Genomic DNA, 27,727 nt, shown 5'->3' with positions numbered 1-27,727 from the left:
TACCTGTACATGTGGTTTCCTCGCCTAAGTATAAAACCTTACTTTTCTCTGCATTGAATTTCATTTTGTTAGATAGGGCCCAGTGTTCAAGTTTGTAGAGATCCGTCTGGATCTTAAGCCTGTCTTCTGCAGTGTTGGCTGTTCCTTCCAGCGTGGTATCATCTGCAAATTCTATCCCCTCACCTAAATTGTTTATGAAGATATTGAATAGTACTAGGCCTAAAACAGAACCTTGAAACACCCCACTTTAAGTGTGGTTTGTCAGCCAGTTACAAATCCATGTGGTGGTGATGCTGTGTAACCCACATTTTTCTAGCTTACCAAGAAATAGGTTGTGGTCTACTTTTTCAAATGCCTTTCTAAAATCCTAGTATAATATGTCCATAGCATTTCACTGTTCCACTAACTTAGTCACTTTATCAAAGAATGAAGTAAGATTTGTTTGGCATTATCTGTTTTGGACAACCCAATGTTGGCTTCTGCTTATAACTTAGCTTCTAGGTGTTCGTAGATTGCTGGTGATGACCTATAAAGCCCTAAATGGCTTGGGTCCGGGATATTTGAGGGAACACCTGCTGCCGGCATCAAGCTCCCTTCGTCCTGTGCGCTCCCACAGGGAGGGCCTTCTCAGGGTACCGCCAGCAAAAGATTGCCGGCGGGTAACCCCCAGGGGGGAGGGCCTTCTCTGTGGGTGCGCCTGCCCTTTGGAACCAGCTGCCCATAGAGCTTAGGACTGCCCCTGACCTTTGTTCATTCCGCCGGGACCTGAAGACCTGGCTCTTTGAGCTTTCCGGCCAGGACTGAGAATTTTAATTGTAATTTTATTTTAATTGAGTTTTAATTGGAGTTTAATAGAGGTTTTATTTTATTCAAGGACTAAATTAATTATTTTAATTGTTCTTAACTTTTGTAATTTGTATTGTTATTTTAAACTCCTTGTGAACCGCCCTGAGTCCTACGGGAGAAGGGCAGTATACAGTATAAGTCCAATAAATATTAAACATTAAACAAACATTGATTATCTTTTCCAAGATCTTCCCAGGTATTGATGTTAGACTGATTGGTCTGTAGTTTCCTAGATTATTTTTTTAAACTTTTTTGAAGATGGGAACCATATCAGCTCTTTTCCAATCTTTTGGTAATTTCCCGGTGCTCCAGAATGTTTTAAAGATATGGTACAATGGTTGTGATATAACATCTGCGAGCTCCTTCATAACTCTGAGATGTAATCCATCAGACCCTGGTGATTTGAACTGGTCTAGAATGGACAGATGATCTCTTACCATTTTCTTGCCTATTTTAATATGAATTCCTAGTCTTTTTTATGGTTCTGTCTTTGGTAGATTGAGCTATTTTTTCTTTTTGTGTAAAGACAGATTCAAAGAAAGAGTTAAGCAGCTCTGCTTTCTGTCTGCTACATGTCACTTCCTTACCATCATCTCCTAATAGTGGACTTTTTTCTTATTTTTTATATGTTGAAAGAATTTTTTTTGGCATTTGTTGCAAGTCTTAGTTCATTCTGAGCCTTAGCTTTCCTGACTTAGTCTTTGTCCCTATTCTCTAGAAAATCTCCCCCTCTAAACATACCCCTACTCTTCTTGGATTTAAGAAAGTGCTTAAGACCTGGCTCTTCCCCCGGGCATTAGTGGTCATTTGATTGAGCATTCTCCTTGAAGTTGTTTGGTTGTATTCTTGATTGCCATTTTATATTTTTGAATTTGTATATTTATATTTTGTTTCTGTACAGTATAGTTAGATAGTTTTCCATTATTTTTTTCTTATTGATTTACAGGTAATCCTTGCTTACAATTACAATTGAGCCCAAAATTTCTGTTGCTAAGGAGACAGTTGTTAAATGAGTTTTGCCCCATTTTACAACCTGTCATGGCACAGTTGTTAACTGAATTGCTGCAGTTATTAACACAGTTCTTAAATGAATCTGGCTTTCCTTTGGCTTGCTTGTCAGAAGGTCACAAGGTGATCACATGACTCCAGAATACTGCAACTCTCATAACTATGAGTAAGTTGCCAAGTTTCTAAATTTAGATCATGCAGCAGTGGAGATGCTGCAGCAGTCATAAGCGTGAAAAACTGTCATAAGTCACTGTTCAATGCCATTATAACTTTGAATGGTCACTAAATGAACTGTTGTAAGTTGAGAACTACCTGCATTGTGTATTTATGATGTAGGCTGCTCATAGTCACCAGTATGAATTTGTGGGCTTTAAAATTCTTTCAATAAATTAATGTAAGTGAGCTGAGTGAGTCAGTAAGTGCTCAAAGAAAGTTGAAAAGTTTAAAGAAGAAAAAAAAATATGCAAAGTGGGTTATAGAAATGGGGAATCAAGGAGATTTCCAAGATGAAAGTGATATGGTTTTCTGAACTATGTTGGAACAAATTTGTTGTTGTTGTTGTTAGCTGCAAAGTCATGTCCGACCCATCGCGACCCTATGGACAATGTTCCTCCAGCCCTTCCTGTCCTCTACCATCTTCTGGAGTCCATTTAAGCTCACGCCTACTGCTTCAGTGACTCCATCCAGCCACCTCATTCTCTGTCATCCCCTTCTTCTATTGCCCTCAATCTTTCCAAGCATTAGGCTCTTCTCCAGTGAGTCCTTCCTTCTCATAAGGTGGCCAAAGTATTTGAGTTTTAGCTTCAGGATCTGGCCTTCTAAAGAGCAGTCAGGGTTGATCTCCTCTAGGACTGACCGGTTTGATCGCCTTGCAGTCCAAGGGACTCGCAGGAGTCTTCTCCAGCACCATAGCTCAAAGGCCTCAATTCTTTGGCGCTTGGCCTTTCTTATGGTCCAACTTTCACTGCCATACATTGCAACTGGGAAGACCATAGCCTTGACTATACGCACTTTTGTTGACAGGGTGATGTCTCTGCTTTTTAGTGTGCTGTCTAGATTTGTCATGGCTTTCCACCCGAGGAGCAAGCGTCTTTTAATTTCTTGGCTGCAGTCCCCATCTGCAGTGATCTTGGAGCCCAGGACAATAAAATCTGTCACTACCTCCATTTCTTCCTCATCTATTTGCCAGGAATTGAGAGGGCCGGATGCCATGATCGTGGTTTTCTTAATGTTAAGTTTCAACCCAACTTTTGCACTCTCCTTCTTCACCCGCAACAAGAGGCTCTTTAGTTCTTCTTCACTTTCTGCCATTAGAGTGGTATCATCTGCATATCTTAGGTTGTTGATATTTCTTCCGGCAATCTTAATTCCAACTTTTGATTCATCTAGCCCTGCCTTTCTCATGATGTGCTCTGCATATAAGTTAAATAGGCAAGGCGACAGTATACAGCCTTGCCGGACTCCTTTCCCAATTTTGAACCAATCAGTGCTTCCCTGTCCAGTTCTCACTGTTGCTTCTTGGCCCACATATAGGTTTCTCAAGAGACAAATAAGATGGTCTGATACGCCCATCTCTTTAAGAACCTGCCACAGTTTGTTATGATCCACACAATCAAAGGCTTTAGCATAGTCATTGAAGCAGAAGTAGATGTTTTTCTGGAACTCTCTAGCTTTCTCCATGATCCAGCGTATGTTAGCAATTTGATCTCTAGTTCCTCTGCCTCTTCGAAATCCTGCCTGTACTTCTGGTAGTTCTCGATCCACATACTGCTGGAGTCTAGCTTGTAGGATTTTAAGCATAATTTTACTAGCATGAGAAATGAGTGCAATGGTGCGATAGTTTGAAAATTCTTTGGCATTGCCTTTCTTTGGAATTGGAATGTAAACTGATCTTTTCCAATCCTGTGGCCACTGTTGAGTGTAGCACTTTTACCGCATTGTCTTTTAAGATTTTGAATAGCTCAGCTGGAATACTGTCACCTCCACTAGCTTTGTTGTTGCTCAGCTTTTCTAAGGCCCACTTCACTTCACATTCTCGGATGTCTGGCTTGAGGTCAGTGACCACCTCATTGTGATTATCAGGAACGTTAAGCTCATTCTTGTATAGTTCTTCTGTGTAATTTTGCCACCTCTTCTTAATCTCTTCTGCCTCTGTTAGGTCCCTGCCATTTTGGTCCTTTATCATGCTCATTTTTGCATAAAACATTCCCTTCATCTCTCCAATTTTCTTGAAAAGATCTCTGGTCCTCCCTATTCTATTGTTTTCTTCTATTTCTTTGCACTGTTCATTTAAGAAGGCATTGTTATCTCTTCTAGCTATTCTCTGGAATTCTGCATTCAATTGGGTGTATCTTTCTTTTTCTCCCTTGCCTTTCGCTTCCCTCCTTTCCTCAGCTATTTGCAAAGATTCTTCAGACAGCCATTTTGCTTTCTTGCATTTCTTTTTCTTTGGGATGGTTTTGGATGCTACCTGTTGTACAATGTTGCGAACCTCTGTCCATAGTTCTTCAGGCACTCTGTCTATCAAATCTAATTCCTTAAATCTATTTGTCACCTCTACTGTATATTCAACAGGGATATGATTCATACCTGAGTGGCCTAGTGCTTTTCCCTACTTTCTTCAGTTTAAGCCTAAACTTTGCAACGAGAAGCTCATGGTCTGAGCCACAGTCAGCTCCTGGTCTTGTTTTTACTGACTGTATAGAGGTTCTCCATCTTCGGCTGCAGAGCACATAGTCAGTCTGATTTCTGTGTTGACCGTCTGGTGATGTCTGGTGATGTAGAGCCATCTGTTGATGTCTGGTGATGTAGAGCCTTCTCTTGGGTTGTTGGAAAAGAGTGTTTGCTATGACCATCGTATTCTCTTGACAAAATTCTATCAACCTGTGCCCTGCTTCATTTTGTACTCCAAGGCCAAACTTGCCTGTTATTCCGCTTATCTTTTGGCTTCCTACTTTAGCATTCCAATCCCCATGATGATAAGGACATCATTTTTTGGTGTTAGTTCTATAGGGTGCTGTAGGGCTTCATAGAACCGGTCAATTTCATCCTCTTCAGCACTGGTGGTTGGGGCATAGACTTGGACTACTGTAATATTGAATGGTTTGCCTTGGATTCGAACTGAGATCATTCTGTCATTTTGAGGATTGTATCCTAGTATTGCTTTTCCTACTCTTTTATTGACTATGAAGGCTACTCCATTTCTTCTGAGGGATTCTTGCCTGCAGTAGTATACCTGATGATCATCTGAATTAAATTCACCCATTCCTATCCATTTTAGTTCGCTGATTCCCATTCCTGTCCATTTTAGTTCGCTGATACCTAAGATGTCGATGTTTAGTTTTGTCATCTCTTTTTTGACCACGTCCAGCTTTCCTTGATTCATGGATCTTACATTCCAGGTTCCTATGGAGAAAAAATCTTTACAGCATCGGACTTTCCTTTCACCACCAGACATATCCACAGCTGAGCGTCCTTTCGGCTTTGGCCCAGTCGCTTCATTCTTTCTGGTGCTACTAGTACTAGCCCTCTGCTCTTCCCCAGTAGCATATTGGACACCTTCCGACCTGAGGGGCTCATCTTCCAGCGTCATATCGTTTTGCCTTTTGGTACTGTTCATAGGGTTTTCATGGCAAAGATAATGGAGTGGGTTGCCATTTCCTTCTCCAGTGGATCACGTTTTGTCAGAACTGTCTGCTATGACCTGTCCGTCTTGGGTGGCCCTGCACGGCATACGCAAGCCCCTTCGCCATGACAAGGCAATAATCCATGAAGGGGAGGAGCAAATTAGATAAGGCTTTATTTTTTATTTTATACATTGTACAGAATATCTTACTGTCTTTCTAAGCATTGCATAGCATTTTGTCCAAGAACGGAATAGTGTGATTGATATGTTTATATGCCTAAAATTCAGAAGCTAATACCAAACAATAGGAGAATGATTTTCCACCTATTCTCTGAAAAGAAACAGAGGACATACTGTGTATAAACGAATAATAATTCTTGCTGCCATCTAATGATCATTTGGATTTTGGCAGTCCAGATGTGATAATTCTAATTGAAAATACATTTAATCTGCCTTGCTGCCTGCCTTTTGTTGACAGTTTGACATGCAAATTTTGACTTATGACCATAATAGGACTATAAAATTTGTGGTTAAGCATTGCAGCCATTAAATGAGGCATCACATGCTTTTACAACATTTTTGCCACAGTCATTAAGTGATTCACTGCAGTCATAAAAGGAGATGTGTGGCCATGAATTGCAATCTTCCCTGTCAATTTTGCAAATGATTTGTCAGAGGCCAGTAGGGAAAGTTGCAAATGGCAGTTATGTGATTGTGGAACGTTGTGACTAATGTAAATGCATGATGGTTGCCAAGTGCCCGAATCATGATCATATGACTTCAGAGACCCTGCAAGTGCAAGGACCAACCATAAGTCATCTTTTTCACCAATTTTGAACAGTCACTTAACAAATGGTCATGTTAAGAATGACCTACAGACTAATGTATATGCAATATACATTTAGAAATGAAGTGTAAAAACATGGAAATATGTTAATTAAATAAATTTGGGGGTTATATGGTATGATAATTGGAATCATAGATTCAAAACGAATACCTTAGATACAGTATGTATAAACTGTAAGATATCTCATGGAGTTATTGCATATATGGCAGAAAATGCCCTGGCCCTTAATCCTAGTGATTTTCTTGGAATTTGCATAACATTAAGCTACATATATATGTAATTTATAATTATTATAATTAGTTACATGTCTGTAATTTTATATAATTCTTATCTTTTTATGTATGAGTGAAAATAGTGGACATACTACTTACTCTTCTGCAATCTTTCTGTACCATGTAATTTAACATTTTCTCTCTTCTCTATTTCCAGGATGGCACAAAACAAAAAAGGGAACGGAAAAAAACAGTCTCATTCAGCAGCATGCCTACTGAGAAGAAGATAAGTAGTGCAAGTGACTGTATTAATGCTATGGTTGAAGGTTCAGAACTCAGAAAAGTTCGATCCAACTCTAGGATATACCATCGATATTTTCTTTTAGATGCAGATATGCAGTCACTAAGATGGGAACCTTCAAAGAAGGATTCTGAAAAAGCAAAAATTGATATCAAATCAGTCAAAGAAGTGAGAATAGGGAAAAATACGGATATTTTTCGTAGCAATGGAATTTCTGACCAAATTTCAGAAGACTGTGCATTTTCTGTTATTTATGGAGACAATTATGAATCCCTAGATCTGGTTGCAAACTCTGCAGATGTTGCAAATATTTGGGTAACTGGCCTAAGGTACTTGATATCTTATGGAAAACATACATTGGACATGCTAGAAAGTAGGCAAGATAAAATGCGCACCTCATGGGTCTCCCAAATGTTTAGTGAAACAGATATAGATCATATGGGGCGGATATCCTTGGGCAAAGCTGTGCAGTTTATAAAAAAAATAAATCCTGGTTTAAAAACAAATAAAATTGAATTAAAATTCAAAGAACTGCAGCGATCAAAAGACAAACCTGATACAGAAATCACAAAGAATGAATTTATTGAAGTTTTCCATGGGCTTTGCACTCGTCCTGAGATCTATTTCTTACTAGTTCAGTTTTCTAGTAATAAAGAATTCCTTGATACCAAGGATCTTATGATGTTTCTAGAAGCAGAACAGGGTATGGCTCATGTCACAGAAAAGGCTAGCCTTGATATTATTCACAAATATGAACCATCTAAAGAAGGTCAAGAAAGAGGCTGGCTCTCTATAGATGGTTTTACAAATTATCTTACTTCTCCAGAATGTCATATATTTGATCCAGAGCATAAAAAGGTATGCCAGGACATGAACCAGCCTTTATCTCATTATTTCATAAACTCTTCTCACAACACATACTTGATAGAAGATCAGTTTCGAGGCCCATCTGATATCACCGGTTACATTCGTGCTCTAAAAATGGGATGCCGCAGTGTTGAGTTGGATGTGTGGGATGGTCCTGATAATGAGCCTGTAATTTATACAGGTCACACAATGACTTCACAAATCGTTTTCCGTAGTGTAATTGACATAATTAACACATATGCATTTTTTGCTTCGGAATACCCTCTTATTTTGTGTTTGGAAAATCATTGTTCTCTCAAGCAACAGAATGTGATGGTGCAGCACATGAAGAAGATCCTGGAGGATAAACTATATATAAATCCTCCGAATACAGAAGAATCTTATCTGCCATCTCCTGAATATCTTAAAGGAAAAATACTAATTAAAGCCAAGAAGTTATCATCTAATTGCTCTGGGCTAGAGGGAGATGTTACAGATGAAGATGAAGGAGCAGAAATGTCCCAGAGAATGGGAAAAGAGGCAGCGGAAGCACAGAATGTTGTCCCAGTGAAACGCTTTCAGCTTTGTAAAGAACTATCAGAACTGGTAAGCATATGTAAATCCGTTCAGTTCAAAGATTTTCAGGTTTCATTTCAACTTCAGAGGTACTGGGAAGTTTGCTCTTTTAATGAAGTGCTTGCTACTAAATATGCCAATGAACACCCTGGAGACTTTGTGAATTATAATAAACGCTTTCTTGCAAGGGTTTTCCCAAGCCCTATGAGGATTGATTCCAGTAATATGAACCCACAGGATTTCTGGAAATGCGGCTGTCAAATTGTGGCAATGAACTTTCAGACACCTGGATTAATGATGGACCTCAACATTGGCTGGTTTCAACAAAATGGCAATTGTGGCTATGTGCTGCGGCCTGCTATTATGCGGGAGGAAATATCTTTCTTTAGTGCAAATACAAAGGACACAGTGCCTGGTGTATCACCTCAACTTCTTCATGTTAAGATTATTAGTGGGCAGAATTTTCCAAAGCCAAAAGGTTCAGGTGCCAAAGGTGATATAGTAGATCCTTATGTGTATGTAGAAATCCATGGGATTCCAGCAGACTGTGCAGAACAAAGGACGAAAACTGTCCACCAAAATGGAGACAATCCTATTTTTGATGAGAGTTTTGAATTTCAGATTAACCTACCTGAACTTGCTATGGTACGCTTTGTTGTGTTAGACGATGATTACATTGGGGATGAATTCATTGGGCAGTACACAATTCCTTTTGAATGTTTACAACCAGGTTATCGTCATGTCCCACTTCAGTCTCTAACAGGAGAAGCTCTAGCTTATGCTTTTTTGTTTGTCCACGTTGCTATTACTAATCGAAGAGGTGGAGGGAAACCTCATAAAAGGGGACTTTCTGTTAGAAAAAGCAAGAAATCCAGAGAATATGCCTCTATGAGAACTTTGTGGATTAAAAGTATTGATGAAGTATTCAAGAATGCTCTTCAGCCCATACGGGATGCCACAGATTTGAGAGAAAATATGCAGGTATGACGTCCTATCTTCTTTCATAGACAGTATAATTTTGTACATGCATTTATCTAATTATGAATCCAGAATTTAAAAAGAATATTAGATTGTAGGAATAATAATAGTTTATAAAGGGATATTTAGATTTTATCTGATGAATTTCCTTGATAGTGTGACTGGGCCAGGCAGTCTTTTTCAGTTCAACCCATCTCACAGGATTGTAGCTGTGAGGAAAATAGGAAGAAAAAGGGAGTATTGGGTATGTTCATCACGTTGTTATTTATAAAATAATGAAGGTTGTATAAAGATCTAATAAATAACATACAAGAAAATTAAATGTGGAGCAGGTTTTTTTATTTTAAGCTTGAGTATTTTTACTGAGGGAAAACTGCTTCTTCAGTAAATACCACTATGTAAACTTGGAATACATAGTGGTGAGAACAAGCTTTTAATTGTAACTTAACATTTAGTCAATAATTAAATGTCAGTCCTTCAGTATAAAAATTGTTGCCAGATAGTATCCTTGGGCAATTTTCCCAAAGAAAACTGGCACAGGCAATTGAAATAGCTGATGAATCCAAACACTGTGCAAACTTATGTCAATCAAATAAATGAACCTATTTCCTTATGTCAGCAGTCTGTTTATTACAATAATTTCAAGGCTAAAATGACAGATTGTTTTTCTTTAAAGGCTTCTTTATTAAATTACAGTTGTCTATTTTAGCAGTGATTTGCAATGTATATAAATATTAGGTACTATGTTTAGTGAAGTGATGGAAGATAAGCTGGAGAAAATGCTGAATCTAGTATTATGGGGTCATTTTCTTTTCTTCACTTTTCTTGTATTTACATCATTGCATTTTCTTGCCATAATTATCCATCTACCCATCCATTTATACAAAAACATACATTAAAGAAATACTGGGAAGAACTTAGCTGTATGTTTGGTGGAAAATTATGTGTGGAGAAGATATTTTCATATGTTGAGCAATTTACCAATTGTAGATACAGGCTAATTTATCTGCCTCAACTAAGTTTGAATATTTTTAAGCTCATTTACATAACGAAATAGCAATCATTATTTCATTACTGTATTTAATTAGAAATCAGAGTTTGAAGTGGAGCTAAGATTCAACAAATGGGAAAGATCAAAACATTTATCTCATTTTTATGGCAAAATAAGTAATTGGTGACTTTTTTTTTAAAAAAAACTCAGTAATTAAGTGAATGACCCACAGTTATTTAAACCTCCAAGGATAAGAAAGTTGCATGATAAATATTATAAACTTTCAACATAGGAGGTTTTGAAATGGAGACCATAATGTAAAATTACAACATGGGTACCTCAGTATTTTTCTGCATGAGAAAGCAAGCTGTCTTTATCAGTTACAAGTGAAAAATGGAATTGATTCCTTAGCAATTTTTTTAAAATTTATTTATAATATTGAGCATTTGTTATAAATGCAGCAAATAAATATAGATGATTGATTGCATAGGAAAAGTAGTTATTTTCCCAGAATCTATATGTGTATTGTTTAATAGTTTAGCTGTTATAACTTCTATATTATAAACTATTTGATGTCTATTAATAAAGTAACCAAGTACAGTATCATTTCACTCTTTTTCTCTCTCTTCCAAATAGAATGCAGTAGTTTCATTTAAAGAGTTGTGTGGGCTTGCTCCTGTAGCAAATCTCATACAATGTATTGTGGCAATGTCTAGCCGCTTAGTGAAATCTGACAATACAACCTTGGTTGTGGTAAATCTCAATGATCGGTATCCCACAATGGAATTGCAAGGGATTGTTCCAGAAGTTTTAAAAAAAATTATCACAGCATATGAAATGGTGAGTAATCTTTTTTTCCAGTTTGAAACGCTTATATTTATATATCAGTCTATATAGACTTAAATATGTAAGTCTACTGTCCTGCAATTCTTCCTCAACCCCCATCTGCTGCTTGGAAAATTACCTCTATGAACATGAAGGAATTGTTTCTGGAGATTAATTATGGTTACCAGATCTGGACTGCAGAGGCACAAAATTTTCCCTTTGCTGTCCTCTATAGTTATTTGGATTCTTGCTGAACATGTCTAGAGGTATGAGGTTAGCACAAAAACTGATTTATGAAAATCAGTTATTGCAATTAAACAAAATTTATTGTATACATGTTTGCATATATCTTGCTTGGGCATTTGTTGTTCAGTTGATTTAATAATTTTGCTGCACAAGTATATATAATACTGAGTATAGCTTTGTAGTTCAATAAAAATGGAAAATTATTTTTAAGAATTTAATGTGTTATGATTAATATGAACTACAAATCACATTCTGTATTGAAATTTGTAGCTAGCCATAAAATTCAGTTTTATTTCTAGTAACTATTTTTTGAAGATTAGAATATCTTTTCCATGTTTAAAAAATCTTTTTAAACCTACAGTATATACATTCTAAATTAATAGAAATACAAATATAATGCACATGGTAGAGATGATTCCACAAAGATGACTTTTTAAATGGTTGGGGTTTTTTTAATATAAACATTTCATGTCTATTGAAATCATTGCCTGAAATAAGTGTGGTCTTAAGTATAAGTCAGATCTACTTCTGAATATGGTTGAGTCTAAATAAAATTTTATTTAGCAAATTGCAGTGATTATAATTTCTCAGGCTTTGCTTCCTTCCCAGTTTGTAACACACAACCGCCATTTCTTGTGAAAAGTAAAATTTAGAGAATAATTCTATTAACTACTGCACAAGTTGTAAGAGTAAAAAGGATCTTCTCCCAGCTTTTCAGATGTGTAGATGTAATCCCCTTCATGGATTACTGCCTTGTTGTAGCAAAGGGGCTTGCATAATTCAATGAAGCTATGAGCTATGCTGTGCAGGGCCACCCAAGACGGACAGGCCATAGCAGAGAGTTCTGACAAAACGTGATCCACTGGAGAAGGAAATGGCAAGCCACTCCAGTATCTTTGCCATGAAAACCCTATGAACAGTACCAAAAGGCAAAACGATATGACGCTGGAAGATGAGCCCCTCAGGTTGGAAGGTGTCCAATATGCTACTGGGGAAGAGCAGAGGGCTAGTACTAGTAGCACCAGAAAGAATGAAACGACTGGGCCAAAGCCGAAAGGACGCTCAGCTGTGGATGTATCTGGTGGTGAAAGGAAAGTCCGATGCTATAAAGATTTTTTCTCCATAGGAACTTGGAATGTAAGATCCATGAATCAAGGCAAGCTGGACGTGGTCAAACAAGAGATGACAAGACTGAACATTGACATCTTAGGAATCAGCGAACTAAAATGGACAGGAATGGGTGAATTTAATTCAGATGACCATCAGGTATACTACTGCGGGCAAGAATCCCTCAGAAGAAATGGAGTAGCCTTCATAGTCAATAAAAGAGTAGGAAAAGCAATACTAGGATACAATCCTCAAAATGACAGAATGATCTCAGTTCGAATCCAAGGCAAACCATTCAATATCACAGTAGTTCAAATCTATGCCCCAACCACCGGTGCTGAAGAGGATGAAATTGACCGGTTCTATGAAGCCCTAAAGCACCTTATAGAACTAACACCAAAAAAATGATGTCCTTATCATCATGGGGGATTGGAATGCTAAAGTAGGAAGCCAAAAGATAAGCGGAATAACAGGCAAGTTTGGCCTTGGAGTACAAAATGAAGCAGGGCAAAGGCTGATAGAATTTTGTCAAGAGAATACGATGGTCATAGCAAACACTCTTTTCCAACAACCCAAGAGATGGCTCTACACATGGACATCACCAGACGGTCAACACAGAAATCAGATTGACTATGTGCTCTGCAGCCAAAGATGGAGAACCTCTATACAGTCAGTAAAAACAAGACCAGGAGCTGACTGTGGCTCAGACCATGAGCTTCTCGTTGCAAAGTTTAGGCTTACACTGAAGAAAGTAGGGAAAAGCACTAGGCCACTCAGGTATGAATTAAATCATATCCCTGTTGAATATACAGTAGAGGTGACAAATAGATTTAAGGAATTAGATCTGATAGACGGAGTGCCTGAAGAATTATGGACAGAGGTTCGCAACATTGTACAAGAGGTAGCAACTAAAACCATCCCAAAGAAAAAGAAATGCAAGAAAGCAAAATGGCTGTCTGAGGAAGCTTTGCAAATAGCTGAGGAAAGGAGGGAAGCGAAAGGCAAGGGAAAAAAAGAAAGATACGCCCAACTGAATGCAGAATTCCAGAGAATAGCTAGAAGAGATAAGAATGCCTTCTTAAATAAACAGTGCAAAGAAATAGAAGAAAACAATAGAATAGGGAGGACCAGAGATCTTTTCAAGAAAATTGGAGAGATGAAGGGAACGTTTCATGCAAAAATGGGCATGATAAAGGACCAAAATGGCAGGGACCTAACAGAGGCAGAGGAGATTAAGAAGAGGTGGCAAAATTACACAGAAGAACTATACAAGAACGAGCTTAACGTTCCTGATAACCACGATGAAGTGGTCACTGACCTTTTTTTTTAATTGAAAAGTTTTAAAATACATTTTTTGAAAACATAAACTCCCTTCCCCCCCAACCCTCTCCCTTGCCCTCCCTAGCCCTCCCCCCCGACTTCCCAGAGCTGAATACAGGGTATGAACCAGTGCTTTTTTTGTAAAGGAAAAAGGTGCTGGAACTCACACATGTCATACAACCTGCCTTGCCTACCCTACAAGGTTCCCTCCAAAAAAGGTGCCGGAACTCCGTTCTGAGCGTTCTATGAGAAAAAAAGCCCTGGTATTAACTAATACAAACTTAAGCTAAAATGTGCTACTTAACTAAAAAGAAACATGTTAAACTCTATCCCACTTTAACTCCCCTTAAACATAACTAAATTACTAACCAATAATAAATAACTGATAATACATCATATAAAACTAATACTTATTCAAATGCTAAATGAAACTTTTTAGTCCCGTATTTGTTCTGAATATATTCAATCCATCTTGTCCATTCCACAATATATCTCTGTTGCGATTGTTCTTTCAAATATGCTGAAATCTTTGCCATTTCCGCCAAGTTTGAAACTTTCAAAGTCCACTCTTCTATAGTAGGCAGTTCCTCCTTCTTCCAATATTGCGCTACTAAAAGTCTTGCTGCCGTAATTAAATTCAACATCAATTTAGTATCTATGACAGTACAATCCGTAATAATACCCAACAGAAATAACTGGAGAAAACCTTATCTTTTTCTTGAATATCTTTTGCATATTCCACTAAACTTTAATCCAAAAAGCTTTAACATTTTTACAAGTCCACCATATATGATAATATGTTGCATCCTCACAACCACACCTCCAACATTTGGGCTGGCAGTTCGGATACATACTTGCTAATTTTCTAGGATCTAAATGCCATCTATAAAACATTTTGTAAAAATTCTCTCTTAAATTTTCAGCCTGTGTAAATTTTACTTTTCTGACCCATGTCTTTTACCAAGTATCCATTGTTATAACCTCCTGAAAGTTCGGGGCCACTTTATCATACAATCCTTAACAAGTTCCGTTTCTGAATCAATTTCTATCAGTGCATTATATATCCTCCTTATATATCCTGCTTGACCTTGATCTCTAATTTGTTTTACCAAATTTCCATCATTTATCGAAATACCAGCTTTCTGATCTTCTTTCCATCTTGCTTGTAACTGCCCATACTGAAACCAACTTTGTACTTGTGGTCACTGACCTTGAGCCAGACATCCTAGAATGTGAAGTGAAGTGGGCCTTAGAAAAGCTGAGCAACAACAAAGCTAGTGGAGGTGACAGTATTCCAGCTGAGCTATTCAAAATCTTAAAAGATGATGCGGTAAAAGTGCTACACTCAGTTTGCCATCAAATTTGGAAAATTCAACAGTGGCCACAGGATTGGAAAAGATCAGTTTACATTCCAATTCCAAAGAAAGGCAGTGCCAAAGAATGTTCAAACTATCACACCATTGCACTCATTTCACATGTTAGTAAGGTTATGCTTAAAATGCTACAAGCTAGACTCCAGCAGTATGTGGATTGAGAACTACCAGAAGTACAGGCAGGATTTCGAAGAGGCAGAGGGACTAGAGATCAAATTGCCAACATACGCTGGATCATGGAGAAAGCTAGGGAGTTTTGCTTCATTGACTATGCTAAAGCCTTTGATTTTCTGGATCACAACAAACTGTGGCAGGTTTTTAAAGAGATGGGCGTACCAGACCATCTTATTTGTCTCTTGAGAAACCTATATGTGGGCCAAAAAGCAACTGTGAGAACTGGACACGGAAGCACTGATTGGTTCAAAATTGGGAAAGGAGTCCAGCAAGGCTGTATACTGTTGCCTTGCCTATTTAACTCATATGCAGAGCACATCATAAGAAAAGCAGGGCTAGATGAATCAAAAGTTGGAATTAAGATTGCCAGGAGAAATATCAACAACCTAAGATATGCAGATGATACCACTCTAATGGCACAAAGTGAAGAAGAACTGAAGAGCTTCTTGTTGCGGGTGAAGAAGAAGAGTGCAAAAGTTGGGTTGAAACTTAACATTAAGAAAACCAAGATCATGGCATCCGGCCCTCTCAATTCCTGGCAAATAGATGGGGAAGAAATGGAGGTAGTGACAGATTTTATTGTCCTGGGCTCCAAGATCACTGCAGATGGGGACTGTAGCCAAAAAATTAAAAGACGCTTGCTCCTCGGGAGGAAAGCCATGGCAAATCTAGACAGCACACTAAAAAGCAGAGACATCACCCTGTCAACAAAAGTGCGTATAGTCTTCCCAGTTGCAATGTATGGCAGTGAAAGTTGGACCATAAGAAAGGCTGAGCACCAAAGAATTGAGGCCTTTGAACTATGGTGCTGGAGAAGACTCCTGCGAGTCCCTTGGACTGCAAGGTGATCAAACTGGTCAGTCTTAGAGGAAATCAACCCTAACTGCTCTTTAGAAGGCCAGATCCTGAAGTTGAAACTCAAATACTTTGGCCACCTAATGAGAAGGAAGGACTCACTGGAGAAGAGCCTAATGCTGGGAAAGGTTGAGGGCAAGAGAAGAAGGGGACGACAGAGAATGAGGTGGCTGGATGGAGTCACTGAAACAGTAGGCGTAAGCTTAAATGGACTCCAGAAGATTGATTGACAGGAAGGCCTGAAGGAACATTGTCCATGGGGTCGCGATGGGTCGGACATGACTTCGCAGCTAAAAACAACAAGATGTATAGGCTCTGTGTAAAAGGAAGACTGTACTATATTTCAATACGTTTTAAATCTTGGCGACTTTAAGATATGTGGACTTCGATCACCAGAATTCCTCATTTGTTCTGATGATGCCCATTTTCTATATTGATATAGGAATTATTACCAGTATTCATGACTATAAACTTAATAGTAGAACCTTAAATTAAAATTTTAAAGTATGCAAACAAATTATATCATGTTTTTTGCTTTGAATTTTGCTTAGAAATTTGCTTTTTTGAGAGAGCATAAACTTAAACCATAAATTATTAAATTTATTTGCTACCCATCTCGTGTCCATGGACTCTGGACAGCTTACATTACAACATAAAAATATTAGAAAACATTAAAATCATCAATCATAAAAAAATCCTACAGCAAATAAAATCATTAACACAAGATGGCAAAGAGGAAACTTAATTTGAAAAATATTTTTAAGACTTTTAAGTAAACAATAATAAAAATAACAGTGATTATTTAAAAAAATACAGGAGATTAAGCCATAATAGATGGAAATATATGCTGAATAGTAGATGAAAGATATGATTATTACAGCTAGTTTCAAATGAGCATTTTTACTTAATTAAAATGTCTCTGGATAGCATGGAATTACATTGCAGTATATTACTTTATTTTTCTATAGGGAGATTTAACAGTGATAGAATTTGTCTTATAAATTTAGTATATGTTATTGAATTAAAAACATTTACATTTATTTGTAAATTGTTGTCCTTTCTTTCATATAGAATTGTATATGTAGTGTTCCCTATTGTTTGTCTCACCACCACCATCCTGTGAGGTAGATACAGAGGCAAGATATAGAGGGGAAAAAGCATTCTTTAAGGATGAAGGTTTATATTTCTAAAATATATACAATTTATAGGTGACAATTTTGGAATGAACTAATAATTAAGTGTAGATAATCCATTTATAACCAGTGTGGATTTGAGAATATATCTTACTCAAAATATGCATACAATTTTGTGCTTGGTTTTTGCTAATGAAAAGTTCAGACTGATTTTGTTTTCTGAACAATTTACCAAATGGCCCCAAGTTGAGGCCTTTTAGATAAGAAAGTGAAATAAAAATGAAAATACAAGTAGTCCTTGACTTACAACTAAATTAAATTGCTCATATTTACAATCAGTTGCAGCATCTATGGTCCATGTGATTGGGATTTGTGATCTTTTTTTGCCAATTTCCCATTGGGGAAGCTGGATTTGCTTAATCCTGCAATTTGCTTAATAATTGCTGCAAAAATTGTCATAAATTTATCATGATTTATTATCACAATGACTTAAAATGGAAATTCTAGTCCCAATTATGATCATAAGTCAAGGACTACCAGTGGAGGAACATAGTTTTGTATGTTTATATCCTTGCAATAAATAATAATGCATTATCTTGAAAATTCATTAACTTTCATTAAAAAAATCACTATGGTAATTAGACATATTTGTAGATATTATGAAAATATTGTGTTATATATTCCTGGGGGACCCTGAAAAGGGTTAAAATTCTCCCCGTGGAGGAGACCAGGAAGGAGGGGCTTTCACTGGATCGCGGAAGAGCAGTAGCTCTCCCGTTGGAGCAGGCAATTCTCTCCAAACTGGCGGATGAAAGACCGGCCATAGGATTATGGCCCGTCACTAGGCTGAGGACAGCCAAAGTTACAGTTACCATCTGGCAACCTTAAAGCAGTATAGAAGATTGGGTGAGAATTACCTCTCTTAAATCCTGACTTATTTTTGTACCTGCATAAGCTGCATAAGTATTTTCCCCCAGTGAGAGGGAGGGGGGATTTTAACCCTCCCTTTAGAAACAGTGGCGATCGACTATTCAGGGGAGCTAAACATTGAGGGGGGGAAAAGGAAAACAAATTGGATCACTCATTGGAATTCTATCTCTTAAAATTGTGGATTAAAAGACTTTATTCACTATCTGCTATTCTCTAATTTTTGCCTGAAAATCTGGACTTTTCAAAATAGAAGTAAAATTGAAAAGATTAAAGCAGCTCAGGGGCGACATCTTGTGGCTAATTTGAGACTTTAACTTGTTATTATTTAAAGAGACTTGGCTGACAGCCCAGAAAGTAGATAAGACACCTGTAACTTTGATATCAGCTGTGGGAAAGCTCAGCTGCGTCCTTCACTGAGTGGATTCCCTGACTGTAAAGTCTGTATTAACATAGCACTATAGAAGAAGATCAGGAGCACACACACTGTATGCTGAAAAAAATACTGCAGACCCTTATTACAGTTGGGGATGAAATAAGAAATTTCAGAATAAAACGAAGATAAGCTGGAGAGGCAAACTCAAACTATGAGTATAACCAAAGAACTATCTATACAGAATACAACAGAAAAAGTGGAACAACTAAATACTATGATCTTGAGGAGCCAAAAGAACAGATGGAAGAAAAGATAAATAGCTTAGGACAACTACAGCAAGTGGGAAAAACAAACAATCTTGCCAGATCTACTAAACTTCTTTTAAAAATGGCGACTGAATGGTGTTTCCAATGCCAAATAATGGGCACAACAATACAAGAAGAGGTGCTTGACGATTCAAAAGCGCAGACATGGAAGACAACATGGCAGAGAAAGAAAGCTAGAATAAGACTGAAAAAGAGTGGAAGATTGACATAAGTATAGAATTAAAATAGAATACATTCTAATAGTTAAGATGTATATTTAGAATATAAGATTTGGTTATGAATTGAGATAAAGACAACTTTGGTTATCTAAAACGTAGAAGTATAAGTACTAATAGCTAAATCTGAATATTGATTTATGTGTAAAGGTTGAGGGGAAAAGAGGAAGTATTAAATGCTGAACTAAAAAAACTGTTGGTTATTAAACTTAAGGTATTTGAAAACTTAAAAAACAAGAATATTATATTATTTTACTAATTTGTCGATGTAAATGGTCAGAATGAATAAAGATAAGATGTGTATCCTGAATATTAGATTTTGTGAGGAATGGTGATAAAGGAATTGGGATCATTTAAAAGTGTGGAAATGATAAATATGAAATGTTAAATTTAATTATTAATTGAAATTAGAATTTGGAAAAATATATTAGGTCATTAATTGTCTAAAAGATGGAATATCTAAACAATTGAGATATATAAAAAAACTAAAAGCTATTGATAAATGTTAGAAAACTCTTATTTGATTGATAGACTCATATTTGTATCAATTTAAATATAGTCAATATATAATAATAATAATAATAATAATAATAATAATAATAATAATAATAATAATTTTATTAATATACCGCCCTTCTCTCGGAGGACTCGAGCGGTGAACAGGGCAACCATTTAAAAATACAAAAAATACAAAAGTTAAAAAAAGAATTAAACATATGCCCAAGCTAAAAAACAGTAAATACATATATTAAAATGACAATACAAACCCAACCCATCCCCCATCAGGCCAAGCCGGCTTGTTCAAATAAATGCGTCTTCAGATCGCGCCGGAAGGAGCGAAGGTCGGGCGCCATCCAGAGCTCCACCGGCAACCGATTCCATAAATCCGGGGCGCCCACAGAGAAGGACCTCCCCCTGGGGGCCACCAAACGACATTCTCTGATCGGTGGCACCCTGAGGAGGCCCTCTCTGTGGGAACGCACAAGGCGGAGGGAAGTTGATGCCGGCAGCAGGTGATCCCTAAGGTACTCCAGACCCATGCCATGTAGGGCCTTGAACACCATTACCAGTACCTTGAATCTCACCCGGAAGACAACTGGCAGCCAATGCAGCTCACGGAGCAGAGGTGTAACATGGGAGTATCGGGAGACTCCCAACACAACTCTTGCGGCTGCATTCTGTACCAGTTGGAGCCTCCGAGTGGTCCTCAAGGGCAGCCCCATGTAGAGAGCATTGCAGTAGTCCAGACGAGAGGTCACGAGCGCATGAGTGACCGTACACAAGGCATCCCGGTCTAGATAGGGCCGCAACTGGCGGACCAGGCGAACCTAGGCGAAGGCCCCCCCTAGTCACGGCCACCATGTGATCTTCCAAAGTAAGCCGTGAATCTAGGAGGACTCCCAAGTTGCAAGCCCTATCTACGGGGGGTAATAGCTCACCCCCCATAGAAAGAAATTGAATATTCTGAATATGCCGGGATGCCGGTAAGCACAGCCACTCAGTCTTGTCAGGGTTGAGTTGAAGTCTGTTCCTCCCCATCCAGACCCGAACCGCTTCCAGGCAACGGGACATCACGTCGAGGGCATCACTGGGGTGGTTTGGGGTCGAAATAAAAAGCTGGGTATCATCAGCATACGGATGATAATGACAATACTGATGATACCCAACTCCGAAACCACGAATGATCTCACCCAGCGGTTTCATGTAGATGTTGAACAGGAGAGGCGAGAGGACCGACCCCTGAGGAACTCCACAAATGAGAGACCTCAAGGTCGACCTCTGCCCCCCTGCCAACACCGACTGCGAACGTCCCAGGAGATAGGAGAACCACTGCAAGACTGTGCCTCCCAATCCCCTGAGACGCTGTAGCAGGATACCATGGTCGATGGTATTGAACGCCGCTGAGAGGTCTAATAGGACTAGGACAGAGGAATGTCCCCTGTCCCGAGCCCTCCAGAGATCATTCACCAGAGCTACCAATGCCGTCTCTGTGCTGTACCCGGGCCTGAAACCCGATTGGTACGGGTCTAGATAATCCGCTTCATCTAGGACTTAAGGGGGGAAAGAGAGGGAATATCTATGGTAAGAATTTTTTTTTTATTGAAAAGTTTTTCAATACATTTTATCTTTAACAATCCCTCCCCCCACCCCCTACCCAACCCTTCCTAGCCCTCCCTAACCCTCCCCCCTCCCCTCTCCCCCTCCCCGACTTTCCCAGAGCTAAATACAAGGTATAAAAATAAAAGCAATCATAAACAACCATATGCTAACAACAATAAGCTATTAAGTCTATCGCACTCTAGCTTGTATAAAATGACTACAAGCAATACTAATATCACATCAAAACTTATACAAATGCTAAATGAAACTTTTTGGTTCCATATTTGTTCTGGATGTAATCAATCCACTTTTTCCACTCCATAATATAACGTTGTTGCGAATGGTCTTTCAAATAAGCCGATATCTTTGCCATTTCCGCCAGGTCAGAAACTTTTAAAGTCCATTCTTCTATAGTCGGCAGTTCCTCCTTCTTCCAATAATGACCTACTAAAAGTCTTGCTGCCGTAATTAAGTTCAACATCAACTTAGTGTCCAGTATCCGTAATTATGCCCAATAAAAACAATTGCGGACAAAACTTTATCCTTTGCTTAAATATCTTCTGCATATTCCACCAGATTTTAATCCAAAAAGCTTTAACCTTTTTACAGGTCCACCATACGTGAAAGTATGTTGCGTCTTCGCCACCACATCTTCAACATTTAGGTTGATAGTTCGGATACATACTTGCAAGCTTTTTAGGATCTAGATGCCACCTATAAAACATTTTATAAAAATTCTCTCTTAAATTTTGAGCCTGCGTAAATTTTACGTTCCTCACCCAGATCTTTTCCCAAGTATCCATTGTGATAACTTCTTGAATATTCTGAGCCCACTTTATCATACAATCTTTAACAAGTTCTGTTTCTGAGTCAATTTCTATCAATGCAAGATATATCCGTTTGATATGTGCTGGACCCTGATTTCTAATTTGCTTTACCAGATTTTCATCAGTCATTGAAAAACCAATTTTCTGATCTTTCCACCTGGCCCGTAATTGACCATATTGAAACCAGGTTTGAACAATCTTCTCTTCTCGTAGAAAATTATACGGCTTCAAACACCATACGTTCCTCTCCAAACTTAGGATTTCCTTATATGTAGTCACATCATGTTTGAACCCAACATTTATGTTTTCTATTGCGTATTTTGGTATTGCCCATAAAGGTATCTTGTAATTTAACTTATGTCTATACTTTTTCCAAACTCTCAACAAGGCATGTCTAAAAATATGCACCTTAAACACATTATCTACCTTCTTATCATACAATAAATATGCATGCCAGCCAAATAACAAGTCGTGGCCTTCAAGATTTAATAATCTCCCTTGTGTTAAATTAATCCAGTCACTTATCGCTGACAACGCAGCAGCTTCATAATATAATTTAAAATTGGGCATTTTAAGACCACCTCTTTCACGCGTATCCTGCATAATCTTAAATTTAACTCGTGGCCTTTTCCCTGCCCATACAAATTTATTGATACCCTTTTGCCATTCCTCCAAATTTGAGTCTTTTTTAAGAATAGGTATCATTTGAAATAAAAAAAAAAATTTTGGCAAAACATTCATTTTCACTGCTGCAATTCTTCCCAGTAGAGACAATTGTAATTATTTCCAGCTCTCCAATTCTTTTTGAATTTTTCCCCATAACTTTTCATAATTATTTTTATATAACTTTGCATTTGAGGGTGACAAATACACCCCCAAATATTTAACCCTTTTAACAATCTCAAATCCAGTTAACCCTGCTAAAAGGTCCTTTTGCAATACTGTCATATTTTTAGCCAATATTTTAGGTTTTTGTATATTAACCTTGAATCCAGAAACCTTCCCATATTGCATTATTATCTCCATCAGGTCCACAACAGAATTTTCTGGCTGAGTTACCGTAACAACCAGATCGTCTGCAAACGCCCTCAATCTATAATCCTGATCTCTTATTTGAATTCCCTTAATTTTTTCCAAATTCCGTATTTTAATCAATAATATCTCCAATGTTAAAACAAATAATAAAGGTGATAACGGACACCCTTGTCTTGTGCCCTTTTCAATATTACATACTTCAGTCAAACTATTATTTACTATTATTCGGGCTGTTTGTTTTTGATATAATGCCCTAATTGGCTGTAAGAATTTATCCCCAAAATTCATTTTATCTAATACTTTCATCAAAAATTGCCAATCCAGTTGATCAAAGGCTTTTTCGGCGTCTAGAAAGATCAGCGCCGCAGGGATCTGGTTGTTCCTTTCCAAAAATTCCAACAAGTCTACTATATGCCTCACATTATTTTTCATTTGTCTACCACTAATAAACCCAGTTTGATCACCATGAATTATCTGTTGCAATACCCTCATCAATCTGTTAGCTAAAACCTTAGCAAATATCTTGTAGTCCGTATTCAAAAGTGATATTGGTCTGTAATTTCTTACTTGAGTGACATCCTGATCTTCCTTAGGAATCAGAGAAATAAAAGCAGTTCTCTAAGACGGAGGCACCCCTCCTCCCCTTTGAATTGTCTGAAACAATTCCCTTAATGGCTTTATCATCTCCAATTGTAAGTTTTTATAATACACAGCAGTCAGTCCATCCGTGCCTGGCGCTTTATCCACCTTCAATTGTTTAATTGCTAAAAGAATTTCTTCTTCTGTTATCAATTGATTAATCTCTTCCTTTTGTTCTTGTGTAAGAACCGGGATGTTAGCATTCCTCAAATATGCATCAATATCTGCTTCATTAATCTTATCTTTAGCATATAATTTAGAATAAAAGTCCACAAAAGCTTCCTTAATAAGATCCTGTTGATACACAACCTTACCCTTATGTTCTATTTTATCTATATTAGAAGCCCTTTGCTTCTAAGAATTTGAGTTGTACTAATGATATCTGCACATTACTGAATTATTGTAACTCAGCCGCCACATTGTTTTTCAAATATGTGAATGTAATATTAGAAAATCAATAAACATTTATATATATAAAATATTGTGTTATGTTTTGAGTATGAATTTTACAAGAAAAATAGTTTGAATTATGTTACTGTAGAATAGATTACCTTTTTATTTTTTGTGTTTATTTTTTTTTATAGCAATTGGAAAGCAGCAAAATGTAAAAGGAAAACTGCTTTTATTTTTTCATTTGAACTTCAGTTCTTCAAAGAAGTTCTTTGGTTCTCATATGAGTTCTATGCATTTATGCTATTTACTGCACACGTTTTTAAGACTTGAAAAAAATATGTAGCTGCATTAATTGCATTAAAGTTGTGCTGTTTTAATGGTCTGAATCATTCTTATTTTGATGCTGCATCATTGTAATGTTCATTCCAAATGGTAATTATATCCATTATGATAGAATTGAAACTAAAAGAAAGTTTTTTGAGTGTGCCAAGTTTGACATATTCTAGGAATCATTAGTCCTGTTCTTAAAAGGAAGAACAGAAAGTTGCCTGAAACAGAAAGTCAGCTTTAGCATACAAACATTAAAAAAGTTGCTAGGCTTTTCTTAAGAAGTCAGTAATTTATCTGAAAATGTAACTTAATTGCCTTACAGCTTATCATTTATTTTTATTTTAAATTTTAATTATTTCCCACATTTGTTATTTATTATTATTGCATTCTTTGACCAAGTGACAAAATTAGTGGACCAAAGGAATGCTGTGGATATAATTTACTTGGACTTCAGTAAGGCATTTGATAAAGTAGATCACAACCTGCTACTTGATAAGATAGAAAAATGTGGGTTAGACAGTATCACCACCAGATGGATTCGTAGCTGGCTGACCGGTTGTCTTCAGCTTGTGGTCCTCAGTGGAACTGCATCTACATGGAGCGAAGTGTGTAGTGGGATGCCACAGGGCTCTGTTCTAGGCCCAGTGCTCTTCGACATCTTCATCAACGATTTAGATGAAGGGATAGATGGGGAACTCATCAAATTTGCAGACGACACCAAGCTGGCAGGAATAGCCAACATTCCAGAAGATAGGCTTAAGATACAGGAGGATCTGAACAAACTGGAACACTGGGTGCTATCTAATAAAATGAAATTCAATGGTGAAACAAGTAAAGTTCTACATTTAGGCAAGAAAAAAACAAATGCACAGGTATAGTATAAGTGGTAGTAGTAACTGTAAGAGGGATCTCAGAGTTCATGTGGACAATCACTTAGATATCAGCCAGCAGTGTGCTGCACCTGCCAAGAAAGCCAACACAGTGTTACGCTGCATTAACAGAGGGATAGAATCAAGATCACATGAAGTATTAATACCACTTTACAATGCCTTGGTATGGCTACACTTGGAATACTGCATCCAGTTTTGGTCACCACGATGCAAAAAAGATGTTGAGACTCTAGAAAGAGTGCAGAGAAGAGCAACAAAGATAATTAGAGGTCTGGAGGCTATAAAACATATGAGGAACCGTTGCTGGAATTGGGCATGTCTATTTTAATGAAGAGAAGGACGAGGGGGACATGATAGCAGTGTTCCAATATCTCAGGGGCTGCCACAAAGAAGAGGGAGTCAAGCTATTCTCCAAAGCACCTGAAGGCAGGACAAAAAGCAATGGATGGAAACTAATCAAGGAGAGAAGCAACCTAGAACTAAGGAGAAACGCCCTGACAGTTAGAACAATTAATCAGTGGAACAACCTGCCTCCAGAAGTAGTGAATGCTCCAACACTGGAAATTTTTAAGAAGAGACTGTACAGCCATTCGTCTGAAATGGCATAGGGTTTCCTGCCTGAGCAGGGGGTTGGACTAGATGACCTCCAAGGTCCCTTCCAATGTTGTTGTTGTTGTTGTTATTGTTATTATTATTATTATTATTATTATTATTATTATTATTATTATTATTATTATTAATCACACAGCCAGATGTTCAGATTGGATTTGGCATTTTTGTCTACCTATCGAGTCCTTACCAAGGACGTGGGATAGGCAGATATGGATGTTTGATGGTATTACAGATATCGTTGCAGGATGGAAGCTGTTCTTAGTAAGGCCGCCTTTTGCATTTGACTAATGGTGAATTTGTCAATGCCAATGGTGTTCAAGTGGTGCTCCAGTTGTTTTGGGATTGCACCTAAGGCGCCTATTACTATTGGTACTACCCTTGCTTGCCTCTGCCACAGTCTTTATATTTCTATTTGTAGGTCTTTGTATTTTGTTATCTTCTCCAGTTCTTTCTCTATTCTGCTGTCTCCAGGTACTGCCACGTCCACTATCCAGACTTTTTTGACTATTGTTAAGTCCAGGGTGTTATGTTGCAGGTGCTTGTCTGTTTGAATTCTGAAGTCCCAGAGCAGTTTAACTTTATCATTTTCTATGACTTTCTCTATTTTATGATCTCACCAGTTCTTGCTTACTGGCAAATGATATTTCTTGCAGATCTTCCAATTCACCATTGTTGCTACTTTGTCATGCTGCTGCTTGTAGTCAGTCTGTGCGATCTTCTTGCAGCAGCTTACCAGGTGGTCCACTGTTTCTTCAGCTTCTTTGCTAGGTGGCACTTATTGTTGCTGTCTTCTCAATTTTGACTTTGTATGCATTTGTCCTTAAGGCTTGGTCTTGTGCGGCCAGAATTAGTCCCTCGGTCTCTTTCTTCAACATTCCTGCTCTTGGCCATTGCCAGGTCTTGTTATTATATGCTTTCCCAGTTATTTTTTAATGTACTGGCCATGTAATGCTTTGTCTTCCCATGCCTCTATTCTGTTCTTCATTTGGTCTTTCTTGTAGGCCAGTTTGGTCTCTCCAGTAGTGAGTAAGCCTTCCTGATATACTAATTTCAGTGCATCTTCATCATTGTCCTTCAGATATTCTTCCAAAGCCATTTTTTCTTCTTCAACCATCTGATGTACTTGCAGCATTTCACGTCCACCTATTTGCCTTGGTAGATAGAGTCTGTCAATGTCACTGCGTGGATGAAGGGCATGGTTCATTGTCATTATTTTTCTGGTCTTCCTATCCTTTGCTTTTAGTTGTGCTTGAGTCCAGTGCACTATTCCAGCTGTGTATCTAATGACTGGAATTGCCCAGGTGTTAATTGCCTTCACGGTATTTCCTCCATTGAGTTTGGACTTTAAGATCTTCACTCTCTTGATGTATTCACCTCTCTAATCTTTTTCTTGATTTCAGTGTGCTTGATGTTGTCAGCTTGAAGGATACCCAAGTATTTGTAGTATACTTCCTTATCCAGACTTTTAATGTTATTTTCATGGGGCATCTTGATTCCTTCAGTTTTCACTATTTTTCCTTGTTTGAGAGTAAGTGTGGCACATTTGTCCAAGCCAAACTCCATTGCAATATCCTGGCTATATATACGGACAGTGTTCAGCAGCAATTCTATTTCAGATGCTGTTTTTCCATACAGCTTCAGATCATCCATGTAAAGGAGGTGGGATAGTGTGGCAGATGGTTTTGATGTTTGATAGCCATGTCCTGAGTTATTCAGTATTGTTGACAGAGGAAACAGTGCAATAACAAATAGTAGTGGTGATAATGAATCTCCTTGAAATATTCCTCTCTTGAT

General features: G+C 37.8%; 1 protein-coding gene across 1 annotated transcript in view; it reads left to right on the top strand.

Annotated features, from left to right (window-relative positions):
- PLCL2 (phospholipase C like 2) overlaps positions 1-27,727 on the top strand; it is a 92,155-nt gene that overhangs the window by 46,293 nt on the left and 18,135 nt on the right. The window contains exons 5-6 of the mRNA XM_083376120.1: positions 6,756-9,242; positions 10,867-11,070. Of these exons, the coding sequence (XP_083232246.1) occupies positions 6,756-9,242; positions 10,867-11,070 (2,691 nt within the window). The remainder of the gene's footprint in view (positions 1-6,755; positions 9,243-10,866; positions 11,071-27,727) is intronic.

The sequence above is a fragment of the Vipera ursinii genome (genome assembly GCF_947247035.1).
Source record: "Vipera ursinii genome assembly, chromosome: Z".
In the NCBI taxonomy this organism is placed as follows: Eukaryota; Metazoa; Chordata; class Lepidosauria; order Squamata; family Viperidae; genus Vipera; species Vipera ursinii.
Note: the sequence above shows the minus strand (reverse complement) of the source record. Positions and strands in the feature narration are given on the sequence as shown.